Below are 22,224 nucleotides of genomic sequence, written 5' to 3' on the forward strand. Positions count from 1 at the left end.
TTCAACCTCATTGGTTAGTAGGCAATACAATTTTTTTCTTCGAGTTCTAGGGATTGAACCTAGGGGCACTTTATCACTAAGCTACATTCTCAGTCCTTTTCGTTCTTTATTTTGAGACAGGGTCTCATTACGTTGCTGAAGGTCTCAGTAAGTTGCCCAGCCTGGCGTCGAACTTGCAATCCTTCTGCCTCAGTGTTCTGAGTCATAGGTATCACAGGTGTGTGCCACCACACCTGGCTATAGGCAATGCACATTTAAGCCACAGTGAAATACCAGTACACACCCAATAGAATGATTAAAAATTTTAGTCTTTTTAGGTTGATAAAAACCAAGTGTTGATAGGGATATGAAACAACTGGAATGCTAAGACACTGTTGGAAGACTGTAAATTAATATAAGCACAAAGGGAAATTGTTTAGTAGCATTTACTAAAGCTAAACAGTTGCTGATGCTATGACCTAATAATTCTATTCCTGTGTGTATTTCCAATAAAAATATGAACACAAGTGCACAAAGGATATCAACAAAAAGGTTATAGGAGCCTCATGTAATAACTCCAAACTAGAAACAATCCAAATGACCATCAACAAAATAACAGATGAATTGTGGTATGTTCACTTAATTGCATATTATAGAGCAATTAAAATAAGTGAACTACTGCTACCACATGTTATGGATGATCTTCACAAACATACTATTGAGTGAATGAAGTCAAGCACAAAATAATACCTACTGCATGGTTCTATTTATATAAAGTTCAAAAGCAGCCAGATGAAATTAATCAATAGTTAAACAGAGGTTTCCTTTGGGAAGAAAGGTGATGTAAGTGACCAGAAGGGGACAGAAGGAGGGCTGCTGGGATGCACATAATGATCAAATTCTTGATCTGGGTGGTAGCTCTGTGGGTCTGTTCACTGTTACAACTCATTGATCTGTGCACTTAGATTTTGTACCCCATCCTACATGTCTAATATGTATCAATCTTTTGAAAAAGTATCCACCACTTTTCAGGTGGATAAAAAATGGAAAATAGGAAAAAGTAGGAAGGAGATTAAGATTTTATACATAGGTAGCTGAACACGCTGGCAAGATTAAGTGGAGTGGGGGGCACCGTTGAATGGAGTAGGGGAGAAGTTGTCTCCAGTCCCTGACTGGACAGATACATCAATTTTAATTCCCAACCCAACCCTAGAGATTCACAAACCTGATATTCTGGAGGAGGCCAGTGTTTCCCAGTCTCAGAGCTACTTTTGTCTCCAGGAAGAGTGACTGGCTATTTAAAGCCAAAATTAGGGTTCTAAGACGCTGAAATTTGCTTTGCTAGGTCCCAAAAGATTGTAGGCCCTTAATGCAAATGCCTCAGCAGCTGAGTTGGACTGATCCCCCAGGGTACTGGACTGGAGGGTAGGAGTTGGTTGAGTGCATATATTTTTGATCGCAGTCCAAAGGAATGACCTGCTCAAGTTGCTGTATGTACTCTCGATGTGTACGGGTACGTGTGCTGATAACTCCATAGCCAGCACTGGCTCTTCTCGGGTACATCTCTGTTCCAAACCCTGTACAAATGCCCCCTGTGCCATTTTCCAGGAGGAAAAGGGCAGGAAGGAACCTCTGGTCACAGGTTCCACCGACAAGAGAGGAAAACCTGACAGTGGGGGTTCCTTTCGTGGGGGGGGATGTCACATCCCCTGCGCGAAAACATCCCAAAGAGAATGAATATTTTGAGTTTGCGTTGGAGAGGTGGGGACACCCTAGGGAGGAAGTGGCAACAGCAAGCTTGGGAACACCCCTCTTTGATCCCACAAGGTGCGTCAGGGAAAGTTGGATTTCATTTCGCTCGGGATGAAGGCATGCCCTCCACCACTCCCACCCGTGCGGCCACAAGGCTCAGTGAGTCAAAGGAAGCCGGGGTCCCTCCGCCCTTACCTCAGGTGGTATGTGTGGGACCCCGGCCGTGCGTCTGACCTCTATTTCCCTCCCGCCCGCCATCCCCACCCCTTTGAAGGCTGGGACTTTATTAAGACTGGACCCGTAAGGGCCAAGTCATTTGCTTTGAGGAACGCGGAACCTGGCGGAAGCGCGAGGTGACCAGTCAGCAAGAGAGGACTGGGTGCAAGAACAGGGTAAGGACGGTTGAGTCAGGGTACTAGACACGGGGAAGGAGCACGGCCTGGCTGCCGCAGCCCGCGGGATCAGAGCTGGCCGGCTGCTCCTCAGGGACGTTTGCCGGTCTTCTGGAAGGCCATAGGCTCAAAGGAAACACTCAAGATGCAGAAGTGCACGCGCACAGGCGCACTAGCATTTCGAAGGCGGCCGGAGCTCCGGCACCGCAGAGCGGAGGAGAGGACGGTGGGAGAGCGCAGTGATCGTCCGGCAGCGGGAACTTGGGGCCACCGGCCGATGCGCGCTGGGACCTGCGAGCCGCGGCCGCGACAGCCAGCTCCCAGTTCCCGTCACTCCTCACACTGCGTTTCCCCGGCGCCCCGCCTCCAGAGTACAAAGCGAAGGAAAGGGGCCGAGTCGAGGTTCGGCCCACCCCCTCTCTGGCCCCGGATTGGCTGCTGCAGTTGTCCGTCCAGAATCTATTTTTTGATGGAGGAGGGGGTGCCTCCCAGTCTGCCCCAGATCACGTTTGCCACCAGCAGCCAACCAGTCGGGCCCAAGTCCTCGGGCAGCAAGCGATTGGGGGCGAGTGAGCTCGGCTCCCCAGTCCCCGGTCCGGGTGCCCCCCCGCCGGGCCCGAGGCGGTATATCCTGCCCTACCCGGTCACCTCCCACTCGTGGAAGCGGAGCCGCGGCCTCGCTGTAACGCAGAAGCGAAATGTAGCCAGCCGGGTGTCGCGGCTGGACGCTCGCCTTGGCTGGGGGTGTGGGGGGGCACACGGGGGGCCGAGGAGGACTGCCAAGGAAGAGGAGTGATGAGAAGAGGGTGTGCCCTGCACCCCCCGAGACCACGGGCCCCTGCTGCCACTCGCCAGGCGCCTCCTTTCCTCCCAAGCGAGGGGCAGGTCAGTGCTGTTGAGTCTGTGGGGGGTGCGTAGGTGGCGGGAGGGCGGGAGCCTTGGCGCGCAGCGCATTTGCTGAGTGTGAGTCCTGGAGAGACGTCGGAGGCGACCGGGTTACTTCTCCCCCTCCCTGGGGTTGGGGGACACTAAAACGGGTCTTTTTTTGTCCCCGCAAGGGAGGAGGGTGTGGGGTATCCCTGGGCCTGAGGGCCGTCCCAAGTTTCCTTTCTGCAGGAGTGGGTGAAGGACTGGCTGCTTCTCCTGCGAGCCCCCCTTTCAGGTTAAGTGGCCTGCCAGGAAACCAAGAGGGGGCGGGGTGTCAGGTTTTACCGAACTCAGAAACTTTTCTGGCATTGGAGCAGTGAACTCAGAGGTTTCTCCTGGCCCTCTAGTGAAGATCTTTGAAAGAAACTCAGTACAGTGATTGGAAAAGGGGTCTTGGTGATGACTGAATTGATAGAAAGAGAAAGAATTCTCTTGGATCAGTTCCTGGGGTTTGATCCAGCCTTTCCCCCGCTGGGGTTGACTAATTGTGAGTGTTTGGAATACTTAAGGGCCTGTTCATCCTACCTGTGGAAACTCTCTTTCAATTTATTTTTTACTAGTGAGAGTCATTCTGGTGAAATGAAATACGATGGAATCAAGGCTCAGGGAGTCCTTTAGGCAAAGAAAAGTAGGACCACCACAGCCAGAGACCTGCTTTGGGAGCAAGTGTGTGTTTGCTTATGGTGCTTGAGTTTTTGTTTTGCTTCGTTGCTTTTCTTTTTATTTTTTTATTGATATTTTGGGGGCTTTGTTTTCATTTTTAGGATTACACTCTATCAGACTCTCAGTAATCCTGGAGAACAGGGGGGGAGCCTAGCTTACTGAAATGTATGAGTAATAATGAAGAATGGTTTTACCCTCTCTCCTTTCAAACGGAGATAACTGCCTTGTTCTATCTGACAAGCTCATGGGGCTAAGCACAGGGGGAAATAAGCAGAGACAGAGGCCTGGATCCAAGTCAGCGTCTGAGCTTTTTGTAACACTGTTGACTCTCAAGGGCAGGAGTGGGTAGGCCTCTGGCTCTTGGCCTTGGTCTGGCAGGCTTGCCCCACTGCCCAGGGAGTCCTCCTAGTTTTGTTGTGTTGTATTTTTTCCCCTTGGGGGCTACAGCGTTTAGGGGCCTGGGGGCCTTTACTCTGATCCTGTGTCCCCACTCGTCTTGTGATGATAAACAGTAACTCTCTGTAGCCAGGTGGCTGTGTAGGAAGTTTACAACTGAATTTGCAATTTAACCCATGGAGAACTCACACTTAAATAATCCTGAATCCTACTGGAATTCAAAAGGGATCTCCCTGAGGACACCCCTGCCCCACCCCAGGCTGCTGAGAAGACTAGGTCTTCTGCACAGTTTTCCTGTGGCAGTGGGTGATTGGTTGGGAGGATGGGTGGGAATAGCACCTGCTGGGCCTCCAGATGTAGCAGTGCCGGACTGAGTAATTTAACTGGAAAGAGGAAGGCAAATAGCAGACTCTATAACAAACTGTTAACTGCCTTGGGGAAGAATTCTGCCAGTATGAGCTGTTCTTTGCTCTATCATAACATTCTCTCTCTGTCTTTTTTTCTCCTTCCCACATAAGGTGTTCCACACAGATCTTCGTGACTTTAAGGACCAGGCAATTGGGGAGGTACAAAGTCTTCCCAGGAAGGGAGGAAATCTCTGGAAGAGAGGGGAAAGACAGCAGACACTGCCCTGGGACCACCCAAGCCTGAGGTGCTGTAGGAAACCGAAGGCATCAATCAGGAGGAGCAGGAAGGAGCCCCAGACCCAGGTGGAAGCTGTGTTCTGAACCATCTGAACTTGGTCTACTTTTCATGAGAGAGGGGCTGCCTCAGGGGGCACTGCAGCCTTGGGCTGGGCCCTTCTCTGGATGCCCCCTTCTCTGAGGAGCTTGTCGCTGAGAACCAAAGAAGATAAGAGGTCAGACAGACTTCCCCCAGGCACTGGGCCGGGTGGCTGGAGGCGGGCATCTGCACCCCTAGTGGTGGGCTGCTGAGCCTGGTGAGGAGTTTCTTCTCCCCTCCAGCTCCCGGCTCCAGTGCTTGATGGGGCTGCTTGTTGGTGGATCAGTTTTTGCACTGCCTGGTAGCAGCAGAGAGCCGTGGGAAGAGGACCCGCGGCACCCAAGCCTGGGTTTCCCCCAAGACTAAGTTTTTTTCCTGAGTTAGGGAGAGAAAAAGCAGAAAAAAGAAAGTTCTCCCCTCCTCTCCTCCCTGCCCGTCATGTCCTCTAAGCCGGAGCCGAAGGACGTCCACCAACTGAATGGGACTGGCCCTACTCCCTCTCCCTGCTCTTCAGATGGCCCCGGGCGAGAGCCCTTGGCCGGGACCTCAGAGTTCCTGGGGCCTGATGGGGCCGGGGTGGAGGTGGTGGTGATTGAGTCTCGTGCCAATGCCAAGGGGGTTCGGGAAGAGGACGCCCTGTTGGAGAACGGCAGCCAGAGCAATGAAAGTGACGACGTCAGCACGGACCGTGGCCCTGCACCACCCTCCCCGCTCAAAGAGACCTCCTTTTCCATCGGGCTGCAAGTGCTGTTCCCCTTCCTCCTGGCAGGCTTCGGGACTGTGGCTGCTGGCATGGTGCTGGACATCGTGCAGGTAGGGCCTGAGCAGGGCGACTCCTCCCTGGGAACCAGGGCCACCTTGCCTCTGGGAAACTACAGCTTTTGGAACTTCCTCTCCACCTCCACCTCCCTGTCAGGGGCATCTGCTGCTTCCTAGAATACTGTTTCCCTTTGGATCACATCCTCAGTTTCTTCTTGGTCTCATTACTTTCTACAGAAGCCTCGAGGAAGCTGAGTAGCCGTGGGGAGGAGTCAGGGTAGTATTGCTTAACGGTAACAGAATTGGTTCCAGAGCTCAAGCTTGGGGAGGGAAGAGAGGACAGACAGGGCTGCCTCCTGAGCATTCCTGCCAAACCCAACTCAGTAGGAGACATCTAACTGGGTCTCCTCGTTGTGCCTTCTTTCCCCTTCACTTGAGGTTTCAAGGATACCCATGGTAGAAAGCTCGGTTTCAAGTCTCTCCTCCATTCCCCTGCTGGGCAGGAATTTGTTCAGCTGCCAAGAGGGTCTCAGATGAAGTGAGAAAGCTCTTAAAGGCATTTGTGTTGCTTATCTTCCTGCAACCTTGGCAGAGTCTCCTTGGGGAATGGGGATGGGCACATGCAGCCTAATGCACAATTTGGGGCGTTGGCATAATAAGACCTAAAAGAGCTAATTATGTGCTGTAAATCGGAACATGGTGTGACCAGGCCTGGGCAGAACTGTCTCTCCTCTTTGCTCCTCAACTCTCTGTCATGAACCTGCCCTGGGCAAAGAGGGCTATTTATGAGGGTACTGGGTAGAATGAAGCATAGAAGTTGGCAGGACCTGGAAGCTAAAAGCTTAGCTTATTGTGAGTTAGGACTTACCCCAAAACTCCAGGTCGGAGAGAGAAAGTTGCATTTCTGGGTAAAAGTTTTGAAGCACAGTGTGAAGATGCCTTTTTAATTTTTAATTTGGAGACAGGTTCCCAATAAGTTGCTCAGGGGCTCACTAAATTGCTGAGACTGGCTCCAAACTTATGATTCTCCTGCCTCAGCCTCCTGAGTCACTGGGATTACAGGTGTGAGTCACCAGCCCTGCAGGTGCTAGGTTTATCTAATTCAGTCAACAATGTGTTTCAAGTTCCTGCCAAGTTCTGGGCTCTGTCCTAGGTACTCAGAGAAATAAGGAAGCAGGAGGAGACCTGGCCTGCGCCTAATGGGACATCCCCACCAATGTCGCCACCCACCTGCCCAGTATTTCCTGACTGTGACATCTCCCAGAGGAACACAAAGCTCGGCATTATTTCCCCTGTGCCACGTCAGCACTACAGCCATGCATATAGTGACTGCTAGTAGAGTTCACCCTATGTCCCAGGGTACTGAAGGCGGTTGGTTCTAGGAGATTCCTCCAGCACTGTCCACATAGACCTTGAACTCTTCAGGAGGACCCTGTACATTTGGTTACTAATGAAAATGGTGTTTATGTCAAAGTGCCTGATACTGTCTCCCCTCTCCCCAAACTTGTTTTCATGAGGATAGTTTCTACATAGAGGTGAGGCAGCTAGTGTAGAGTTTAGGGTCCCCTTCCTAGGGCAGCAAGCTGGAGAAGGAGAAAGAGAAGAAATGAGCTAGGATGCTGTTTCTCCACCATTTCCATCCCTTTCCTGCAGCCTTGGTCTCATTCTTTGCGTTTTGGGGCAGGTTGGCCCTACAGAGGGGTATGAGACTGGGAGTGTAGTTCAGTGCTGGCCTAGCATGCAGAAGGTCCCGGGTTTGATCACCAACACCACAAAAAGAAAGAAAAGGGGAGAGATGCCAAACCAAGATCCACTGGTGAACTTAAAGCGTTGTTTTATTTTCTGGATAATGACAGTGGGAGCATATTGGGGACTTTTCTGTAGGCCTATGAGGTAGAAAACATAATCACCTCTATTTTATAGATAGGAAAACTATGGCTTAAAGTGATTAGGTAACTTGGCAGTTGGTCATCTGTCCCCAGAGCCTGTGTCACTAACCTCTGAGACCTTCAGCATGGCCGAGGTTTGCTAGCTAAGTTAAGCCTGAGTCTTTATCTTCCCCTGAAGAACAGAGTCACTGGAATCTGGAACAATGGAGCTAGCTTCTGAAAGGAGCAAGAACAAAAGTTCTTGAAGGGTAGGGAGGGACCTGTGGCCCACCTATCCTACATGTCAGAGAATTCCAGAGCTGAACAGCCTCTGACATATTGCCCTACACCTGTCAACCTGAGCCATTGAGAAGCCTAGGTAGTAGGGGACCTTTAATGCTGCCTGATGTGCCCACAGAAGACCAGCATTTGCCCTCAGTGTGGCACTTCACCTCACCCCAGAGGGTCCAGTTGGTGTGGATGACAATGGTTGGTTTGTCCTTATCCTCCTCCCCCAGCCTTCCCACTACAGCTGAGCTGGAGCAGGCCCTGCAGATGGCTGCTGCAAGATCACAGACAGAAGGGGGTGGGTGCATAAAGACAGGGATGTGGGACTACAGGAAGACTCTTATTCTAATGATCTTAGATACAGAAGGATTTCTAAGAGTTCACACCTATATTCCCCCTTCATACGCTAAGATGGCTGTCACTGAGACAGTCTGAAAGTATCTAAGAGACAGGGATCATCTGGAGGAGGTGGCTGTAGAGGATCCCAGGGTCAGAGCAACAAACAGAAGTCTGTGTGGGCCCTGGTTCAGATGCCTCCGTGGTCCAGGGTCCCCCTGGTGCTGAAGACCCAGTCTCTTCCTGAAAGGCCCATTTCTGTCTCCTCTTAACTACCCTCTTGTGCATGTGCACAGCAGCCCCAGCAGTGAATATGGAGCTGGTGTACTAGCCAGAGTAGAAAAAGGTTAAGTGGACTGCAGTTCCCTCCAACTTGACCACGGTAGCCAGAAGTTCCTGCAGCATTTGGAAGGGAAGCAGGCTTGGGCCTAGTGTCGGCTTCAGAAGGGGATTATATAGGGAACTCCATGCTGCCAATACTTTCTGGTCCACCCACTGCAAGGCATCCCACTCCCTTATTCTGTCAGTCTTTGTGGGGGATGGAGATGGCAAGAGATGGGTGACCTGCACTGAAATTTTCAGCTAGGTAAGGATAGGGAACTCCCAGGACCTCATTTTAACTCCTCATTTTGCAAAGGATTCCAAGAAAAGTAGACAGACACCTGCCCCATTACCTTCTCCTCTGTGTCTACAGAGAGTCTACAGAGATGAGAATGGATGGCTGTGTAGCCTCAGGGAAGAGTGGGGAGCAGTTCCCTGGCAGCTGGCCTCATGGCTGCCACTGTTCCTGGGCAGGACACTCAGATCCCGTCTCCCTTGACCACCCTTCTGCATCTGCCTTATGTCAGGACACCCCATTTGTTCTTCTCACACTTGGTACAGTCCTGTTTGCCCGGGTCTTACCCTGAGACCTTTCACGGATGCCTCTGGAACATGTTTCAGACCTGCCGAGGCAGGGATGCTGTAATCCGACCTCCCACCCATTCCTCACCTTGAAAGGTCAGCTCCAGCCCAGATGTCCCAGGTTCTTGTGCAGCCAGGTGCCTCAAGCTTCAGTCTAAGAATTCAAGTCTTCTTAATGTCTGGATTCCATCTCTTCCTGGCTCTGACTTTCCTCCTCACTGCTCCCCTCCTGGAGCAGAAAGCCTTAGGCCAGAAAGCTTGAAGGCAGCTTGGGGTGAATGTGAGGCTGGAGGAGGTGAGGGGTGGAAGAGGCAGGTTGGATGTGTAAGGAAGAGGTGCTGGTGGGGCCACTGAGGTGCAGGACTTAGGGTGATTGCTCTGAATCAAGATTAGTTTTGAGCATGGGAAGCATAGTCTCATCCTTCACTTCTAGAACATCAGGGAGTGATGAGCCCTCCACCCCAAGGAGAGAGAGAAGGGGAGGGGGCTGCACTTCTGAAAAGCAGTGAAAATCCATAGATGCTCCCCCCGCCCCCAAGCAGAGCCGGGTGTCCTGGACCCTTTTCCATCCCCAGCAGAGCAGAAAAACATAGGTGGCAACTTGGCCAACTGCTTTGACTTTAGTGGCAGATATACTCCCAACCAGGATGAACAGGATGAGCCTGAATTAGGTCAAAGGAGGAAGAAGAGCAACTCACTGTCTGTCCCTGCCACATCCTACCCACTCCTAACCTCAGGACAGCCTGCTTCCTAGGCTGGTTCCACATCACCAGCCTCTCAGCCACTCTTCCCAAAGCCCTGTGCATGCCTGCATGTCACAGCCTTCCCTGACTGAGCTGCATCTTTGAGAGGGTTTTGTGGGTGAAGAATGTATGTGTGTAGGAACTGACTGCTCTTACCCAAGTGCCAGCTACGGGCTTTGCTGGGCCAGGGGTCAGCTAGTGAGTTCCAGGCTGTTGTACAGGGGCTATTCCTGTGGCTGCTTGTTCTCCTTGCATATCTCAGCCTATCCCTTCTAAACCCCATTCTTTCTAGGTCTTTCTGTAGTTAAAAAGAGAGGGTACATGTTTGCCAGGAAGTAAAAAGATTTGGGGATACTTAGAACAGTACCCAGAGGAGCTTCACTAAACTGTATACATTTCTTTGTTATTATTATTATTATTTGTTCTACTTAGTTATACATGACAGCAGAGTGCATTTTGATTCATTGTACACAAATAGAGTACCACTTTTCATTTCTCTGACTGTACATGCTGTACAGTCACACCATTCATGCAGTCATACGTGTATATAAGGTCATTTCTTAAATTAAAGACAAGGAGGGCCTGGTGGTGAAGCTCAGTGATCGAACACTTGCCTAGCACATGTGAGGCACTGGGTTCGATCCTCAGCACCACCTAAATAAAATAAAATAAAGGTATTGTGTCCATCTATACCTAAAAATATTTTAAAAATAAAGATACATAATAATTCCTTACAAACAATTCAGAAAAGCCCTCCAGGCTTTTCACTCTGCCAGCCCATACCCACTGCCCACACCTAACCAGGAGCTCAACTGTGCATGGAGCTGGCAGCTTGGAAGCAGACGGGGCAGATGTGTGGAGGTGAGGATAGGAGGTGAGGTTGTGCTTTGAAAGCCCAAAGTCAGCACCCTCATTGGGGAGGGGCGAGGAGGGAAACTCTTCCCCCTCCTGGAGCTGTTGTCCAGTTTGGGACGAAGGAGCCAGTAAAACCAAATGAGGTCAGGACTACAGGGAGCTGGAAGCCCAGTGGTGTGCACCAGCCACATCCAAGAGTAACAGTCCCTAGGTGAGAAGGGATTTGCATCCCTCCAGTGTTTGGAAGGAGCTGCCTCTTCTAGGGGCTGCCTGAAAGCTCAGGAACTGATGTTGAGGTGGGAGGTGCCTCCTCCCCCTCCAGCATCCTCAAAGTGGGGCTTCCCTGAGGAGAGTCCTGGGTCCTTTAGGAGGCTCAAACTAGTAGGGTCTACAGGCAAGTGTATGCTCTAACCCTATTGACGTGATCCCTTCCCCGGGGTCCTGTGAGGGTCCCCAGTATACACGTAAAGAACTCTGATGAGAAAAGAGAGGTCATAAAAAGAAAGAGAGATCTTTGCTTTATGGAACTGCCCAGAGTCCAGCCTATCTAGTCCCTATCCCTGGCCTCAGCCCCCTCTGATAGTCTTACTTATTTTTTTAAAATTGTTGTGGTTAAAAAAAAAAAACACACATAACATAAAATTTACTGTCTTAACCATTTTGAAGTGTCTTAAGTGTTTGGAGTACTACAAATCTCTAGAACTTTCATCTTCCCTAGCTGAAACTCTATATCCATTTAACACTAATTACTCCTCCATCCCAGTTTTAGGCAACCTCTGTTCTGCTTTTCCTTTTTATGAATTTGACTACCTTAGAGACCTCATATAAGTGGAATCATATAATGTTTGTCTTGTTGCAACTGACTAGATTATTATAATGTCATCAGAATTCATCCATGAAGTAGCATCTGACAGGATTTCCTTCCTTTTTTAAGTCTGAGTAATGTTCCATGGTGTGTATGTACCACATTTTGTTGATCCATTCATCTCATCAGACACTTGAGTATGTCCATATCTTGGCTATTGTAAATAATGCTGCTCTGCACGTGGATGTATAAATAACTCAAGATCCTGCTTTGAATTCTTTTTTTTGTTGTTTTGTTTTTTTAGTATTGGGGATTTAGCACAGAAACATTCTACCACTGAACTCTATCCACAGCCCTTTATTTATTTATTTTTATTTATTTACTTATTTATTTATTTATTTATTTACTTGAGATAGGATTTCACTAAACTGCCCAGACTGACCTTGAACTTGTGCTGTCCCTGCCTCAGCTCCTAAGTAGCTGGAATTACTGGCTTGTACCACGGCACCCCATCTCCCTGTTTAGTGCAACATTTTGCAATCCCACAAACAGTGCACAAAGATTCCAGTCTCCACATCTTGCCAACACTCATTATTTTCTGTTTGTTCATTTGCTTGCTTCATAGTAGCCATCCTAATGGGTGTGGATGATATCTCCCCTGCAGTGGTTACTTGCAACCTTGCTCATATTTAATGATAGATTCCTGGCCCTGGAATTGCCCCAGAGACCATCTAATCTCATTCCTGAATTGAGCATTTTAGTCAGGAGTTTGAGGCACTTGTGACATGTCTGAGATACCCAGCTGGGCAGTTGAGGGGAGCTAGCATGAGGGCCCTCCCTGCATCTGTTGTAGGAGACGCCAGGCTGTCAACCCATGCCCTTGCCTATTACGGCACTTTACCTCCAGGCCATGATACCCAGACCAACCTGTGCACATCCACCTGTCCACCTGCTGCTCACCTACTCTTCCCTCTCTAAACCTGGAGACTTTCCATTCTTAAAACAAATAAAGGAAATCACATTGCCCATTAAGGCCAGCAGGGAAGACACATTCCCAGACTATTTTTGCAAGTTTTAATTATAATAAAGAGACTTTCAAGTAGCCCATCCTGGCTTCTGCATTGTTTCCTCTTAGCATTAGTGAGTGTAATACTCTCTGAACCTGTTTCTACATGTATAAAATGGGGATTAAAATAGCCCCTCCCTCCCTTGGGTTGTTGAGATGATCAGATGAGAAAGTACATTAATAGACGTGAACCAAAGAAATTGGTAAAAAGAGCCAGTACTGATTGTTTGGGAACTACAACACAATACTAGCCTGTACTGAACTTGTCTGGGAACTAAAACACATGTCCCCCAACTCCCAGGCTGGGGCTCTTCACAAGGGTGCACTTCCTCTCATATCTAAGAAGCTGGGGAGGGGACATAGGCTGAGGGAGTGCAGACGAGGCATAAGAAAGCCCCTTGCCAACCAGCATATAGAGCCAAGGGGCACAGTCTGAATTCAGAGCCTGCCCATGAGCGTCGCTATGACTGAGGCCCAAAACCCTTGGAGATAGAAACCAAACAAATGCTCTAATCTCCCCAGCCCCGTGGAGCCCAGCTTTCCACAGCTGAGACAACACCACCAAAGCTGAGGCCGTGGAGAAACTAGACTAAAGGCAAAGGGCTGGAAGCGCAATTTGAAGGGGGGTTGCAAAGGAGTTCTGGGGTGAAAGGCAGCTTGGGGTGGCTCAGCCATGTGAGTCCCCACCACCTTCTCCCCTGGCTGCAGAAGAGCAGGCAGAGGAAGTAAAGCCATGCAAGGGTCACCCCAATCTGGGGACGGAATGGGAACTATGTTATTAGGAAGCTTGCTTTGCTTCCAGGGTTCTTGGAGGGAAGGTGCTGGATGCTGTCTCCCTTCTGACCCCATTTCCTTCCCAAGACCCTGATCCCACACCATCTGTTCAGCCTCAATGCCAGTCCTTTGGGACGCTGAAATTCCTGAGCTCTGCTTTCACCTTGTAGCACTGGGAGGTCTTCCAGAAGGTGACGGAGGTCTTCATCCTGGTGCCTGCACTGCTGGGGCTCAAGGGGAACCTGGAAATGACCCTGGCATCAAGGCTGTCTACCGCAGTGAGTGTCCTGGCTGGAAGGAGGGACACAGACGACTCTGGATAGCACAGAGCCAGAAACTGGGAGAGGGCCACTCGACGGCCTTCCTGTAGCGTGGGCTAGGGTGGGAAGGGAGGGCCTGGCTGGGCAGGTGTAGGGAGATCCCAGGATGGGTGGTTCCCAGGCTTGGTTTCTGGATGTCCCAGCCTTCGCTGGATGCCTGCCCCAACCCCTGCTTCGCAACCTGCCTCGTGACTGTTTGTACAGCTTTGACAGGCGGGCACCATGCTGGTCCCTCAACCCGCACAGGTGGGGGCCTCCTCTGATCTCCAGCCCTACTCTGCAGCTGGGCAGGAGCAGAGCCAGGCCCTCCCAGCCCTGCTCCCAGCCCATTCCCTTTCCCCCAGGCAGCTTGTTCTTTAAGGAAATAGTCGAGGAGGAACTGCTGATCACTTCCACCTCCTATAATCCCTTAGATCGGCTGCAGAGTGGGAGGCAGTAAAACTCGGGTGGCCAGGGATGTCCCTGCTGGCCAAGAGTCTGAAGAAGGCAGCAGAGCAAGGGAGGCACCAACCTAAAGCATCCAACTTCCTCTACCCTGCCCCTGGTCCATGCCACCCCTTACTTCCCAAACACCACAGCCCCAGCCCTACACCAGCCACTCACCTATCCTGGGAGTAAGAAAGAGATGCACCTGCCTTAGGAGAGCCCTGCTCCCAACCCTCTCAGCTTAGGGGCTCAGACTCTTCAGCCCTTTCCCTCTCCCCCAGGTCCCCCCTTCTCCACCATGTTGTTTTGTTTTGCTTGTGTGATACTAGAAGTATCAAAATTTTATTTTGAGAAAGGGTCTAAGTTGCCCCGCTGGCCTTTACCTTGTAATTCTCTTGCCTCAACATCCAGAGTAGCTGTGATTATAGGTGTGTGCCACTGCACCCACAGTTGCTTCACTCTCTAGGACTTTCATGTCCTAGCCTAGTCTTACGCCACATGCACTGCCTCTTGATCTGGTCAGGGTCTAACACATGGAGCCCCAGGCCTTTTCCAGCCTGAAGCTTCAGCCCCTCATCCTCCTCCTCTCAGGCCAACATTGGGCAAATGGACACACCCAAGGAGCTCTGGAGGATGATCACTGGGAACATGGCCCTCATCCAGGTAAGAGAGCCGGCACTGGGCTGGGCTGGGGCTCAGTGGTAGAGCGCTTGCCTGGCATGTGTGAGGCACTGGGTTCAATTCTCAGCACCATATATAAATAAATGAATAAAATAAAGGTCTGTCAACATCTAAAAAATTATTTAAAAAAAAAAAAAAAAAAAAGAGCCAGTATAAAAGCCAGTGAGCTAAGCTTTCCCCTTAATCATGAATCTCTAAAAGACTTAGGTCAGGCCCAGCTGGCTCCTAAGTGAATCTCCAGCATTCTGCAAAGTAGCTCTAGGAAGTAACTAGAAAAATGACCGAAATGGAGAGAGCCCTAGCATCTCCCATCCACGGGGTGTAGGGGCCTTTAAGCCCCTGTAATGGGAGCTGTCTCAGGAGTGCTGCAGTGTCCTCTGCCACTGTTGTCCCATCTCCCCAGGAGGCCACATGGGTTCCAGACTGGATATCTTTCCCCTTGAGTCCCAGGTCTTGACTCTGGCTGAAGTCTTTGGTTTGTTGACCTCTACCCCCATTCCCAGAGGAACACTCATTCAGCCAGTAACATGTCCTGGGCTCCCGCAGGGTGCCCTGCCCAGTACGAGTGTCTGGTGTGAAACTAAATAAATAAAGACATCCTTCCAGCATGGGAGGACTGAACAGTCCAGTCCAGCCTGCCTCCTGGGGCTGTGTAGGGCCAGGGAGAGTCTGCTGAGCGCTCGGTGACCTCGGCTCGCAGCCTCCACACCACTCCTCCTCAGGTGCAGGCCACGGTGGTGGGCTTCCTGGCATCCATCGCAGCCGTCGTCTTCGGCTGGATCCCTGATGGCCACTTTAGCATCCCACATGCCTTCCTACTGTGTGCCAGCAGTGTAGCCACAGCCTTCATTGCCTCCCTGGTGCTGGGTAAGGAGGGGAAGGGGGCGCAGGAGGAAGGAGGGCTGCCCCAAAGTTGTTGTCTATGCCTGGCACCTCTACTCTCTTTTCCTTTGTTGGTACCCCTTTATTTCCACTCACCCCTCCTGGCCCACCTCCCCCTCCTCTCTAGGTATGATCATGATTGGAGTCATCATTGGCTCTCGAAAGATTGGGATCAACCCAGACAACGTGGCCACACCCATTGCTGCCAGCCTGGGTGACCTCATCACCTTGGCACTGCTCTCAGGCATCAGCTGGGGACTCTACCTGGAACTGAGTGAGGCTGAGGCCACCAAGAGTGGCTCAGGTGGACTCTAGGGTGGGATTGGGAGATGTGGTCATTGTGCACATGTGCCAGGGATCTCTTGTGTATTCAAAACTGCTTGGTTTGAACAGTTCGCCATTCCTCCTGACCTTAGGGAGATGAGGCTTAGAACTCATCTCAAATTCATGCAGGCAGCAGGGACAGGAGATAAGGTATCTGAAATATATTCCCACCTGGTGCTATGGCTTTTGTTTCCCTGGGAGGCGTAAGCCAGAAAGGATAAAGGAAGGAACTGAAGGTTGGCACCTTCTTGCAAACTGAAGAAGCGAATAGGAAATAATGATCTCTGAGATCAAGAGGCCTATTGTCTAGTTTTGGCCTCTAATAAGTTTAGTGCCTGGGTAGCTCTCTACCTTGGTTTCCTCGTCTACAAAATGGGCAAGGCTGGTGCTGCTTACCTCCTGGGCTTGCAGTGAAGACTAAATGAGGTTGTATGGGTGTTTAGCATCGTATTGCTGGTGATCTGTTGATCTATGGGGACATGTGCAGGTTGAGCCCGGGGCAAGCGGGGAGCAGAGAGCCACAGTGCTCATCTCCCTCTGATTTCTGCCCCCTCAGATCACTGGAGATACATCTACCCCCTGGTGTGTGCCTTCTTCGTGGCCCTGTTGCCTGTCTGGGTGGTGCTGGCCCGACGGAGCCCAGCTACGAGGGAGGTGTTATACTCAGGCTGGGAGCCTGTCATCATTGCCATGGCCATCAGCAGGTAGGCTCAGGCACTGAGTTCACACCTACGCCCTGCATTAGACTCTACTTAAACCCCGGAGAGAAGGGATATGGGGAAGACCCCAGAAATGCACTCAGTAGTACATCAGTCACACATTCTTGCAATGCAACAAATAGGAACCATCTGAACTGGATTTCATTCCAAAGCATGGTGGGGTTTTTTATTTGTTTGTTTAGTTGGGGTTTTTTAAAAATATTTTTTAGTTGTTGATGGACCTTTATTTTATTTATATGCAATGCTGAGAATCGAACCCAGTGCCTCACACATGCTCGGCAAGCACTCTACCACTGAGCTACAACCCCAGCCCCCAAAGCATTGTGTTTTGACCAAGGAAACTGAAAAAGTACAGCTGGATTCAGGGTCACATATGATGTCATCAGGGCCCCAGGAGAGTCTGTCTCTTGGGTCTGCTTTTCACAGTGATGGCTTACAGCCTAGGTCTACACTTTGTTGACCTCTCCCGGTTCCAGCAGGAAAAGAGATTCTTTACCCCAACAGTTGCACAAAGTCCTAGAATAGAGTTTTACTGGTTCTCATTTGGTCACGTTTCTATCCCTGAACCAATGCATGGCCATCATTGACAGTGTCATGTGGACAGCAGTGACTGAATTTGAGAGAGTGCTGTTACCAGAAAGAAAATGAATGCCAAGCAGTCGGAATGAAGGGGTCCTCACAGGCAGGCAGTCCTGCAGGCAGCTCCTCAAACCAGCTTGGGGGAAGGGTATGTGAGGTGGCTGCCTGACCTGGCACCACCAGCTTGTTCTGGGCTCACGGTGCCAAGTCAGAGTGTTCTGAGCAGCAGCCAGTTCTGGCAAGGGAGGTGAGAACTGAAAGATGAGGGCCATCATGCTTTCCTTTGTCCCCAAGGCTAAGTGAGCCTGTGCCTTTTTCATCCCAGAGACCAGGGCAGAACACTTCAGTGGTCTTGGTGTCATTTTTGTCTTTGTGTCTCTGTAGTGTGGGAGGCCTCATCTTGGATAAGACCGTCTCAGACCCCAACTTTGCAGGGATGGCTGTCTTCACACCTGTAATCAATGGTAAGGTTTGGGCATCAGCTACCAAGGGGCAGGAGAGGGACAGAGGAAGGGGATGTAGAGGGTAGATTTCTGTTTCAGTCAAAGTTACAGCAGGCAAGAGAATCCAGCTCAGAGCTTAAGACTTTATTGAAGAGACTGCTCACAAGGTAGGGGCAGGGTAAAAGGACCAAAAAGGGATATTGAGGCATGCAGAGATTAGCAACAAGGGAAGAGCCTCTGGTCCTGAAGGCCAAGGAGACTGGGGAATCGTGTTGCAGGAGCCCACCAACATGGGTAAGCCCCTGCCAAAAAGCAGAGAGGGATCCAGAAAGAAATATCTGACCCCTCAGTCCCCCAACATCTGCTCACCTACGGGTACCTCCCACTGCACAAACCCAAGTGAAAGCAGCCAGCACAGGAGGCCAGGGGATGTGGTCTGTAGACCAGCCTCCCAGGACTCAGGGCAAGGCTGAAGAGCGAGACTTGATCAGGGTGTGAGGCAAAGAGAGGACCAGCACAGTTCCTGGAAGCACCAGATTAGAGCTTGAAGCTCAAACCTGCTACTTAAAACTTGTTACTGGAATCCAATCGTGAGCACTAGGTGCCCGGGTCTGCTTAGAGCACTGGAGCAAATGAGGCGAGGCAGGGCCTTGTCCCCTCTGCTGTGTGGGCAGGCAGGTGCGCACTCTGTCCTGGTGGGACATCAGCTCTGAGTCTGCACATCTGCCTGTTTCCTTGCCGTTGCTCTCATAGCCACACTGGGGTCCCTTGGGACCACCACATCACCACAGGAGGGTGGATCCTGGAAGATCCCTGGGAGCAGGAGTGTATTTGTCTTCCTTCTTAGTGTCTCATTCTTCTCTTGGGGACTGGGGACTAGGCATTGCCTACTGAGACCGTAAATGAAGACAGAGGGCAGTGCCTCTACTGAAGAATGACAAAAAGTAAGGTCGCTTCTCCCCACCACCCTGAGCCTAAGTCCTGTGTGTCTCCTCAGGTGTTGGGGGCAATCTGGTGGCAGTGCAGGCCAGCCGCATCTCCACTTTCCTCCACATGAATGGGATGCCAGGGGAGAACTCTGAGCAAGCTCCTCGCCGCTGCCCCAGCCCTTGTACCACCTTCTTCAGTCCTGGTAACAGCAGATTCATAGCCTGCTGGTCCATTCCAGTCTGGGAGTTGGGGTGGGTGGGAGTGGGGGTATAATCATGACATTTGTTTAAGAAACAGCTGGGGAGGCCCAGGTGCAGGATTCTCCTTTGCTAAACTGTGCCATCTGTTCTGGAGGGCAGAGCTCAGGTGGGAAGGTTGTCTTTCCCTGGGACACCCTAAAAACTGGGGACCACAGGATGGAGAAATAGAGACAGTCAGCTGTCTGCAGCCTGGGAGTGTGGTGAGGGTCCTCCTGACTGTGGCCTGAGCCCAGGACTTTTCTCCCAACCCACCTCATGCCCTCTCTTCTCTGGTTACAGATGTGAATTCCCGCTCAGCCCGGGTCCTCTTCCTCCTTGTGGTCCCAGGACACCTGGTGTTCCTCTACACCATTAGCTGTATGCAGGGCGGGCACACCACCCTCACACTCATCTTCATCATCTTCTACATGACAGCTGCACTGCTCCAGGTACAGCCCAGCAAAAGCAGGAGTACAGGGAAGGGCCAAGGCTGCTGCCTTGCGTTGCTAGGAAAAGAGGCCTGGTCTTGGCCCATCAGACACCTCCTTCTCTGGCTCTGGGTAGCTGATTAACACTGAACAGAGTTCAGAAGAACAGACAGTATTTCCAGCAGAATCACTAACATGCTGCATGACTTTGACCTAGTTGTTTACCTCTCTGAGCCTCAGCGATGTACATTTGCAAATTGAAAGGAAGGGACCAGAGGTGGGGTTGCTCAGCGAGTGTGCTTTGCCACCACCGCCACTGGCCACAGAGTTCCACCTGGAGCTCCCTCTGTTTTGCATGCTGGGCTTCACTTAAATAAAGGGCTCCACCGCTTGAAAAAGTGTCAAAACCCTTGCACTGGGTAGTCCATCTGTAAGATCCCCTCCACCCTGCCATTCTGTAATACCATGACACTTTCTATTTAACCTGTTCCCTTTTGTTAAACCTCCCCACCCCCAACCTCAGAAAGGTTGTGCATTAGGAATCTTGGCGTGGGCTAGGCTTAGAACCAAGCATGTACTGTTTCCCAGCAGTTACTCAGGTGGGCACGCTTCTGTGCAAGTGGGGTCACATACAACCGCTGTGGGAAAGGGCAGGGCGCGTGTGCCGACGGTCTGCAGTGGAGGTTTTCAGTTCATCTCTTGGCTGAGGTTGGAAGGCTAAGCCTTGGCTCCGTTACCCATTATGAATACCCTGGGGATGCTCTTGCCTCTGCTCTTTTCTCTGGATCTGTGGAGGAGCAGAATATGACACTTAATCCCCTATAAAGTTCTCCCTGATCCCTTTGCCGCCGCCTCCCAGCCATGTGTCCTGAGGCTGCTTGGAGGCTAGAAGTGAGGACAGCTGCTGCCATTGCCATCCTGGAGCATGTCCCAAAGGCCCCCTGGCTATGCTCCTTATTTAGGACTCTTCTGCAGCAGCTGGAAAGGGTGTGAAGTTAAGGGATGCTGGACTTCAGCCAGGGTCAGGGCCATAGCTCAAGGCACCTGTGTGGAGGGCAAGGAGAACGTGAAAGGTGCTGGAACTGTCACCCCTGACTTCCTTGACAAGACAAGAGAGCAACCACATTTGTCTAAAAATAGGTAACAGCTCTGGCTTCTGCCTCTGTTAAGGGCTCTGCTCCTGCATCTGAGTCCCTTAGGGCAAAATTTTCATACCACAGTATTTGCAAAGTAGAGTCGAGAGTGAAACCTCCCAGATGACTGTGTCAGGTTTAACCATCAGACACCATTGTGTTCTCACACCAGCGCAGTCATTTAAGGAACCCAAATGTCAGGCACCATGCAGATACAGGCCTGCCCCAGCACGATGTTCTAGGTCAAAGTGCATTCTAAAGTGTGCATGAATCTCATTAACATGCAGATTCTCATTCAGGAGATCCAGCATTTCTGAAAACTCCCAGCTGTAGTTGGTGCCACTGATTCTGGGCCCCCTAGCATGATTCTGCTCTAGATCATTCTTAATTATCTATAGTAATAGAAGGTAAGTAAAGGCACCAGTAAATCAAAGCACCAGATAATTCAGATATTTTGGAATTACAGTGCATCATCTTGCTTTATGTTTAGTTGACTTATCCACAATTCTGTTTTGCTAGAACTGATGTTAAAATAAACTTGCATCTTTGAGCCCACAGCAGCAGAATGGGAAGAGTCAGGAGAAAGCCAGCTTGGAATGGTCAGCTGTTACTCAGACAAACATGCCTGCAGTGGCCTCAAACAATATTCTTGTGCCACTCTGCCCAGAGGAGAAATCCCTGCAGGAAAAACTCATTTCACTGCCAGCTTCCTGCCAGGCTCCTAGAGAGGCCAACCTGGCAAGGAAGGAGTGACCTAAGAATGGGCTGACCCAGAATTAGAGGCAAGAGGGCTCAATGCCTGTGTGGGGAAGGACTGAGGTTAGGAAGCCCCTGGTTTGGTAAGTTTGGGAGCTGAACGTGATGCCACTGCTGGCCACGGCAGCATCTTCCCTTCTAAACAGCTCTCATTTTGCCTGTTGGTAATTGTGGGTGAAGGAACACGGTGGGAAAGTGAACTGTCCCAGCACAGCCACTGTGGCTGGCCAAGCCTCGTGATACACTGAATGGGTCCAATCGTGTGGCCTCTGGCTCCCCCTGGAGAGAGTGGATGGCTACAAGCAGGACCTCTGTCTCTCCAGGTGCTGATTCTCCTGTACATCGCAGACTGGATGGTGCACTGGATGTGGGGCCGGGGCCTGGACCCGGACAATTTCTCCATCCCGTACTTGACTGCTCTGGGAGACCTGCTTGGCACTGGGCTCCTGGCACTCAGCTTCCATGTCCTCTGGCTCATTGGGGACCGAGACACAGATGTCGGGGACTAACTTGGCCGCTCAACCTTTTCCCTCTGCACTTCGTATTTGAATTTTTTCTTTCGTTCCCCTCTCCCCAACCCACCCCACCACTCTCACCTCTTTCTGGGACTTCACTTTGATACCAAATTCTCATTATTTTCAATGGGAATTTTTATACATTGAGCCAAGTTTGAATAGCAAGAATTCAGGAAGGACAGATGGACTGAGATAAGCAGTTACAAGTAGATTTTTGAGACAATCACCAAGTGCAATTTCATGGTGGGTGCCTCCAGGTGAGGTGGACTGGGGCAGGGGATTTCTGTCTGGAATCTGGGGGTATATGACTTAGCTTTAGCAACCTAAGTTGTGGCCCTAATGAGAAACCCTTTGTGAGTGGGCTCTGGTTTTTTTTGGTTATGTTGTTTTCTTTTTCTTTCTTTGGTTGAACAGAGGGATAAGTAAATAACGCACACACAAACACACACATGCACACACCCTTGTAGAAATGGACCAATTTCAAAGCACTGGGCAGGAGACAGCTGCTTCAGGCCCCCTGTAATCCCAGCCCTACTCTCTGCCCTCTGGACTTGAGCCCTCCTGCTCTCAGAAAGAATAAGGTGGACTAACGGTTCAATTTGTGCACGTGCCTCTTGCCT

At 50.7% G+C, this 22,224-nt stretch overlaps 1 protein-coding gene across 3 annotated transcripts; it reads left to right on the forward strand.

The window, feature by feature from the left end:
- The first annotated feature begins 2,030 nt into the window (after positions 1–2,030).
- SLC41A1 (solute carrier family 41 member 1) lies at positions 2,031–22,034 on the forward strand. 3 transcript variants are annotated; one of them, XM_079107887.1, is made up of 11 exons: positions 2,031–2,123; positions 4,628–5,645; positions 13,400–13,507; positions 14,567–14,638; positions 15,379–15,523; positions 15,666–15,842; positions 16,419–16,566; positions 17,545–17,624; positions 18,601–18,735; positions 19,073–19,221; positions 21,413–22,034. In XM_079107887.1, exons 2-11 carry the CDS (start codon positions 5,271–5,273, stop codon positions 21,596–21,598), a joined length of 1,575 nt encoding a protein of 524 aa, XP_078964013.1. In that variant the 5' UTR covers positions 2,031–2,123; positions 4,628–5,270; the 3' UTR covers positions 21,599–22,034. The 3 variants fall into 3 exon arrangements, with proteins under 3 accessions (XP_078964013.1, XP_078964014.1, XP_078964012.1); XM_079107888.1 differs by lacking the exon at positions 2,031–2,123 and adding an exon at positions 2,605–3,008 and having other exon boundaries at positions 15,666–15,812; XM_079107886.1 differs by lacking the exon at positions 2,031–2,123 and adding an exon at positions 2,606–3,008.
- Positions 22,035–22,224: the final 190 nt, after the last annotated feature.

Source organism: Sciurus vulgaris (genome assembly GCF_902686455.1).
Source record: "Sciurus vulgaris genome assembly, chromosome: 12".
In the NCBI taxonomy this organism is placed as follows: domain Eukaryota; kingdom Metazoa; phylum Chordata; class Mammalia; order Rodentia; family Sciuridae; genus Sciurus; species Sciurus vulgaris.

Excerpts from the sequence above, each read along its gene's own strand:
- SLC41A1 (XM_079107887.1), top strand. The coding sequence starts at position 5,271 with ATGTCCTCTAAGCCGGAGCCGAAGGACGTCCACCAACTGAATGGGACT. Across the intron at positions 15,843-16,418 it reads GGCCACCAAGAGTGGCTCAG|ATCACTGGAGATACATCTAC; the intron begins GTGGACTCTAGG and ends CTGCCCCCTCAG. Across the intron at positions 17,625-18,600 it reads CTTCACACCTGTAATCAATG|GTGTTGGGGGCAATCTGGTG; the intron begins GTAAGGTTTGGG and ends GTGTCTCCTCAG.